Below are 7,500 nucleotides of genomic sequence, written 5' to 3'. Positions count from 1 at the left end.
CTAGTGGAAACGTTAGTCATTGAATTTACACTGAAGACGCTGAGAAAGACTTCTAGTGGAAACGTTAGCCATTGAATTTACACTGAAGACCCTGAGAAAGACTTCTAGTGGAAACGTTAGCCATTGAATTTACACTGAAGACGCTGAGAGAGACTTCTAGTGGAAACGTTTACCAAGTCCAGTTTCCTTAGTGTTTCTAAATTCGTTCGTTGGTTCAAATGCAATTGAGGAAACCTTCACGCAATCGTACTCAGGGTATTTATTGCCCCTGGGGGTATTTATTGCCCCTGGGGGTATTTATTGCCCCTGGGGGTATTTGTTTCTCACCTGGTAGTAACTCCCGTTGTAGCTGCAGCCGCAGGACTCCTCCCTCACGCACCCCCCGGCGCTCTGAACGAAGCCGGGGTCACACTGACACCCCTCCGCACAGGGGCGCTGGCAGGCCTGGGGGGCAGGGGGCAGGCAGGAGGGGGGGCAGGGGGAGACGCAGGGGGAGTAGTGACTGTTCGAGGGGCACTGCAGAGCTGGGGGAGAGCGAGAGGGGGAGGGGGTTACAGTACAGTACTGAGAGAGAGTCTGTGTATTGCCTCTGTGTCCTGGGCTGCTCCTGTAGCAGAATACCTCCTCCATACAGTGTGTGTGTCTGCCTCTCCCCCTTTCTCTCACCTTCCCTCTCCCTCCTCTCTGTCTCTCTCTCTCATCCCCTCTCTCCCTCTCTCTCATCTTCCCTCTCCCTCCTCTCTGTCTCTCTCTCATTCCCTCTCTCTCTCTATCTCCCATCTTCCCTCTCCCTCCTCTCTGTCTCTCTCTCTCTCTCATTCCCTCTCTCCTCTCTCTCATCTTCCCTCTCCCTCCTCTCTGTCTCTCTCTCATTCCCTCTCTCTCCCTATCTCCCATCTTCCTTCTCCCTCCTCTCTGCCTCTCTCTCTCCTCTCTCTCATCCCCTCTCTCCCCCTATCTCTCACCTTCCCTCTCCCTCCTCTCTGTCTCTCTCCTCTCTCTCACTCCCTCTCTCCTCTCTCATCCACTCTCTCTCGTCTCCCTATTTCTCTCTCATTCCCTCTCTCTCCCTATCTCTCTCTCTCATCTCCCTATTTCTCCCCTCTCTCTGTCTCACTCTCTCCCTGTCTCTCTCGCTCTCCCCCTCTCTCCCTGTCCCCCCGTCTCTCTCCCTGTCCCCGTCTCTCTCCCTGTCCCCCTGTCTCTATACTCACGGCAGAAGGTGTCGTTCCTCCAGGCTGTGATGGAGATGTTTCTCTCCTGGCACTCGCTCGTGTAGGACTCCAGAGCCTCACAGAGAGGGGGCTGCGCACCACCCAGCGCACACACATCGAAGAGGCAGTCCCTAAAGAAACTCTGAGGAGGGAGCAGAGACACGCAGAGTCACGCACACACACACTGAGACACAGACACTGAGACACAGACACGACACACACACACTGAGACACAGACACACTGAGACACAGACACACTGAGACACAGACACGACACACACACACTGAGACACAGACACACTGAGACGCAGACACACTGAGACACAGACACGACACACACACACTGAGACACAGACACACTGAGACGCAGACACACTGAGACACACACACACTGAGACACAGACACACTGAGACACAGACACACTGAGACACAGACACGACACACACACTCAGTTAAAACTCTTACATTGGGGCTGATCTTGGTGTGACAGGCAGCAAAGGGCCCTTTGGGATCCAATAGCATTCCACAGTAGGCGGGGCCTTTGTATAGCTCCTCCTCCTCCTCAGTGCATTGTGGGACGGTCTCTCCCTGGCTGGCGTTGCAGCTGGAGGAGTGAAGAGACACAGAGTTTGGGTGAGTGGTGTAGAATGGCAGGAGAGAAGGAACCATTAAATCAAATCTATACTTTATAACTTCATAATAGCATATACAAGCATAGGGAAGCATTGTAAAGCACAGAGAGGTGTGGTAAAGCATAGGGAAGCATTGTAAAGCACAGAGAGGTGTGGTAAAGCATAGGGAAGCATTGTAAAGCACAGAGAGGTCTGGTAAAGCATAGGGAAGCATTGTAAAGCACAGAGAGGTGTGGTAAAGCATAGGGAAGCATTGTAAAGCACAGAGAGGTCTGGTAAAGCATAGGGAAGCATTGTAAAGCACAGAGAGGTCTGGTAAAGCATATTATTAAACTCATATTGAAACCAGGAATGGATCAAACCGCTAAGCAACGGGAGACTTATTTCCATCCCTGGGTGAGACATACCTGGTCAGGACATTCCAGCTGTTCCCGAAATCATTCACCCCTGGCACCAGCACGCCATCCGGTCTCCTGAAGTCATCTTTGGGGTCCCTGTTGTAGTCTCCGCAAAGTCCGCACAGCGCCCCCTTGTAGCTGGAGGAGAGAAGTGCAACAGGAAAAATGGGAAAAACGTTCTTTTCCTTCAAACGTTTAAAAAAAAAGACTTCTGGTAGAAACGTTAGTCATTGAATTTACACTGAAGACGCTGAGAGAGACTTCTAGTGGAAACGTTAGCCATTGAATTTACACTGAAGACACTGAGAAAGACTTCTAGTGGAAACGTTAGCCATTGAATTTACACTGAAGACACTGAGAAAGACTTCTAGTGGAAACGTTAGCCATTGAATTTACACTGAAGACACTGAGAAAGACTTCTAGTGGAAACGTTAGCCATTGAATTTACACTGAAGACACTGAGAAAGACTTCTAGTGGAAACGTTAGTCATTGAATTCACACTGAAGACGCTGAGAAAGACTTCTAGTGGAAACGTTAGTCATTGAATTTACACTGAAGACACTGAGAAAGACTTCTAGTGGAAACGTTAGCCATTGAATTTACACTGAAGACACTGAGAAAGACTTCTAGTGGAAACGTTAGTCATTGAATTTACACTGAAGACACTGAGAAAGACTTCCAGTCTCACCTAAAATAATACATGATAGCAGCCTGCAAATATTGGTCACCTTTACTAGCATTACACCTGCAGAATTTACATGAATAAAAACAGGATAAATAACAAACATGCATGTAGAGGGGGATGTTCGCTGGTGGGAACAAATATTTTGGGGGGGGGGAAGCAATATTCATCACACCAGAAACTTACTCGCTGATCACTTTGATGTCCGCGTAGTGATTCCCATCGTAGCGCACGGTCAATCCGAAATCCGTTTCCACGACAACGTACTTCCCTGACATGAAGACTGACACCCCAGGGGCGGGGCTTACTGGAATGTTCACGCTTGTTCCGTTAACCTGGAATGAAAGGGTTAACAGTTAAGAGAAGTGTGGTAAAGCATAGGGAAGCATTGTAAAGCACAGAGAGGTCTGGTAAAGCATAGGGAAGCATTGTAAAGCACAGAGAGGTGTGGTAAAGCATAGGGAAGCATGGTAAAGCACAGAGAGGTGTGGTAAAGCATAGGCAAGCATTGCAAAGCACAGAGAGGTCTGGTAAAGCATAGGGAAGCATTGTAAAGCACAGAGAGGTGTGGTAAAGCATAGGCAAGCATTGCAAAGCACAGAGAGGTCTGGTAAAACATAGGGAAGCATTGTAAAGCACAGAGAGGTCTGGTAAAGCATATTAATAAAGATGGCACACCAGGGTAAACTAATGCAAAGTAATAAGCATTTAGACTTAACTTCTGCGGTTAACAAAACCAGAATAAGTTACCATAACAACAGAGTTAAAATGTAGATAATGTCAGTTACAAATGCTCCAAAGTAGCCTGTCCTGAAATGAGGGCAATGGCACTTCATGGGTTAATCCAGGCTGAACGAATCTGCCTCCAGCGTTCCTTACCTGCACGGCGCGTCCCTTCAGCACGGTCACCACGACGCCCCTCGTTTCCACGTGAACGGCGCGGAGGTAAGAGATGCGCGTCTGTCCGAAGCGGTGCTCGTTGCTGGCGTACACGGTGAAGGTGGGCGGGGCCACGCTGGCGTTGCAGGGCTGTGATAGGACGTAGCTGCAGTTCCCCATGAAGTCGTAGCGCCGCCTGTCAAAGGTCGTGTAGTGAGGGTCACCTGACACGACGCAGGTGGACGAACCTGGACGAGGGAAAAAATAATAATAATAATAATAATAATAATAATACATAAATAAATATCTCTCTGTGCTTTACAATGCTTCCCTATGCTTTACCAGACCTCTCTGTGCTTTACAATGCTTCCCTATGCTTTACCACACCTCTCTGTGCTTTACAATGCTTCCCTATGCTTTACCAGACCTCTCTGTGCTTTACAATGCTTCCCTATGCTTTACCACACCTCTCTGTGCTTTACAATGCTTCCCTATGCTTTACCACACCTCTCTGTGCTTTACAATGCTTCCCTATGCTTTACCACACCTCTCTGTGCTTTACAATGCTTCCCTATGCTTTACCACACCTCTCTGTGCTTTACAATGCTTCCCTATGCTTTACCAGACCTCTCTGTGCTTTACAATGCTTCCCTATACTTTACCAGACCTCTCTGTGCTTTACAATGCTTCCCTATGCTTTACCACACCTCTCTGTGCTTTACAATGCTTCCCTATGCTTTACCAGACCTCTCTGTGCTTTACAATGCTTCCCTATGCTTTACCAGACCTCTCTGTGCTTTACAATGCTTCCCTATACTTTACCAGACCTCTCTGTGCTTTACAATGCTTCCCTATGCTTTACCAGACCTCTCTGTGCTTTACAATGCTTCCCTATGCTTTACCAGACCTCTCTGTGCTTTACAATGCTTCCCTATGCTTTACCAGACCTCTCTGTGCTTTACAATGCTTCCCTATGCTTTACCAGACCTCTCTGTGCTTTACAATGCTTCCCTATGCTTTACCAGACCTCTCTGTGCTTTACAATGCTTCCCTATGCTGTACCAGACCTCTCTGTGCTTTACAATGCTTCCCTATGCTTTACCAGACCTCTCTGTGCTTTACAATGCTTCCCTATGCTTTACCATGCTTTCGCTGCCCTGGATTACACTTTGCTGTGCTTTTACTATGGGGAAACTTCTATAAGGGTTGTAGTGTACCCCCTCATTCAGTCTAGCGCCCCCTACCTTTGGGGTAGCAGGCCGGCACTCCGTTGACATTGCGACACTCTTCTGTCGCCTCACACTCGTTGCTCGTGCACTCCAGCGTGTAGTTACCAAGGCAACGGCACACCTCCGAGCAGCCGTCACCGAAGATCACATGACCCGGCTGGAGAGAGAGAGAGGTGTGGGGGGGGGTTGTGTTATAATAGGACTGATTATTTTACAGTGCTGATATCTGAGGGGATGGGTAGAGGGCTAATGTTGTTACATTAGGTTTGGGGTTGGGGTTGGAGCTATGGTTAGTGTTGGGGTTGGGGTTGGGGTTGAGGATGGGGTTGGGGTTGGGGTTGGGTTGGGGTTGGGGGTTGGGGTTGAGGATGGGGTTGGGGTTGGGGTTGGGTATGGCGTTGGGGTTGGGGTTGGGTTTGGGGTTGGGGTTGGGTTTGGGATTGGAGTTGGGGCTGGGGTTGGGTTGGGATGGGGTTGGGTTGGGGTTGAGGTTGGGGTTGGGTTGGGTTTGGGGTTGGGTATGGGGTTGGGTTGGGTTTGGGATTGGAGTTGGGGCTGGGGTTGGTGTTGGGGTTGGGTTGGGTTGGGGTTGGGGTTGGGGCTGGGGTTGGTGTTGGGGTTGGGTTGGGTTGGGGTTGGTGTTGGGTTTGGGGTTGGGGGTTGGGGTTGGGGTTGGGGATGGGGTTGGGGTTGGGGTTTGGGGTTGGGTTGAGGTTGGGGTTTGGGGTTGGGATTGAGGTTGGGGTTGGGGGTTGGGGTTGGGGTTGAGGTTGGGTTTGGGGTTGGGGTTGGGGTTGGGGTTGGGGATGGGGTCGGGGTTGGGGTTGGGGTTGGGGGTTGGGGTTGAGGTTGGGCCTGGAGTTGAGGCTGGTGTTGGGGTTGGGTTTGGGATTGGGTATGGTGTTGTGGTTGGGGTTGGAGTTGGGGGTCTCACCTCCACATACTGGTCCTGCTTGTCAAAGCAGCCACACTTCTCCACCGGCACACACCTCCGACCCCGGTACAGGTACCCCGGGTCACAGAAGCACCCTGATATGCAGGAGCCAGTGCAGTTAGACTGGGGCAACTCACAGGTGGGCATGCAGGCCGGTCCGCAGGTCTGGTAGTGAGAATTCGGGGGGCACACCACTGCAATGAGAGACACACAGAGAAGAGGGTCAGAGACACGCCACCCACAGCACTGCAAATAAACCCACAGCACTGCAAATAAACCCACAGCACTGCAAATAAACCCACAGCACTGCAGATAAACCCACAGCACTGCAGATAAACCCACAGCACTGCAAATAAACCCACAGCACTGCAAATAAACCCACAGCACTGCAGATAAACCCACAGCACTGCAAATAAACCCACAGCACTGCAAATAAACCCACAGCACTGCAAATAAACCCACAGCACTGCAAATAAACCCACAACACTGCAAATAAACCCACAGCACTGCAAATAAACCAACAGCACTGCAAATAAACCCACAGCACTGCAAATAAACCCACAGCACTGCAGATAAACCCACAGCACTGCAAATAAACCCACACGCATCAAACAAGGTTCAAGACCTGTGTTTGAGAAATCCATTCCCAGAGCCACTCTCTGTATCCTGCATCGCACTCACCAGGGGGGCTGGTGGGCTTAGAGGTGGTTGTGGTCGTAGTTGATTTGGTGGTGGATGACACTGTGGTTGGTTTGGTGGTAGATGTTGTCCCTGTTGAAGGAGTGGATGGTTTGCTGGTGGTTGTAGTGGACTGGGTCGTGGTGGATGTTGTCCCTGTTGAAGGAGTGGATGGTTTGCTGGTGGTTGTAGTGGACTGGGTTGTGGTTGGTTTGGTGGTGGATGTTGTCCCTGTTGAAGGAGTGGATGGTTTGCTGGTGGTTGTAGTGGACTGGGTTGTGGTTGATTTGGTGGTGGATGTCGTCCCTGTTGAAGGAGTGGATGGTTTGCTGGTGGTTGTAGTGGACTGGGTTGTGGTTGGTTTGGTGGTGGATGTTGTCCCTGTTGAAGGAGTGGATGGTTTGCTGGTGGTTGTAGTGGACTGGGTTGTGGTTGGTTTGGTGGTGGATGTTGTCCCTGTTGAAGGAGTGGATGGTTTGCTGGTGGTTGTTGTGGACTGGGTCGTGGTGGATGTCGTCCCTGTTGAAGGAGTGGATGGTTTGCTGGTGGTTGTAGTGGACTGGGTCGTGGTGGATGCTGTCCCTGTTGAAGGAGTGGATGGTTTGCTGGTGGTTGTTGTGGACTGGGTCGTGGTGGATGCTGTCCCTGTTGAAGGAGTGGATGGTTTGCTGGTGGTTGTAGTGGACTGGGTTGTGGTTGGTTTGGTGGTGGATGTCGTCCCTGTTGAAGGAGTGGATGGTTTGCTGGTGGTTGTAGTGGACTGGGTCGTGGTGGATGTCGTCCCTGTTGAAGGAGTGGATGGTTTGCTGGTGGTTGTAGTGGACTGGGTCGTGGTGGATGTCGTCCCTGTTG

At 50.5% G+C, this 7,500-nt stretch overlaps 1 protein-coding gene across 1 annotated transcript in view; it reads right to left on the bottom strand.

Moving 5' to 3' along the window:
• Nucleotides 1–7,500, bottom strand: part of LOC117970187 (zonadhesin-like) — a 43,297-nt gene that overhangs the window by 27,352 nt on the left and 8,445 nt on the right. Inside the window, 9 exon segments of the mRNA XM_059020053.1 lie at nt 328–524; nt 1,215–1,356; nt 1,681–1,819; nt 2,255–2,383; nt 3,115–3,263; nt 3,808–4,055; nt 5,052–5,193; nt 5,971–6,164; nt 6,652–7,500. The exon segment at nt 6,652–7,500 is cut by the window's right edge and continues 459 nt beyond it. Of these exon segments, the coding sequence (XP_058876036.1) occupies nt 328–524; nt 1,215–1,356; nt 1,681–1,819; nt 2,255–2,383; nt 3,115–3,263; nt 3,808–4,055; nt 5,052–5,193; nt 5,971–6,164; nt 6,652–7,500 (2,189 nt within the window).

This window comes from Acipenser ruthenus, unplaced genomic scaffold, assembly GCF_902713425.1.
Source record: "Acipenser ruthenus unplaced genomic scaffold, fAciRut3.2 maternal haplotype, whole genome shotgun sequence".
Lineage (NCBI taxonomy): Eukaryota > Metazoa > Chordata > Actinopteri > Acipenseriformes > Acipenseridae > Acipenser > Acipenser ruthenus.
The sequence above is the reverse complement of the archived record's forward strand: the minus strand, read 5'-3'. Positions and strand labels throughout refer to the sequence as shown.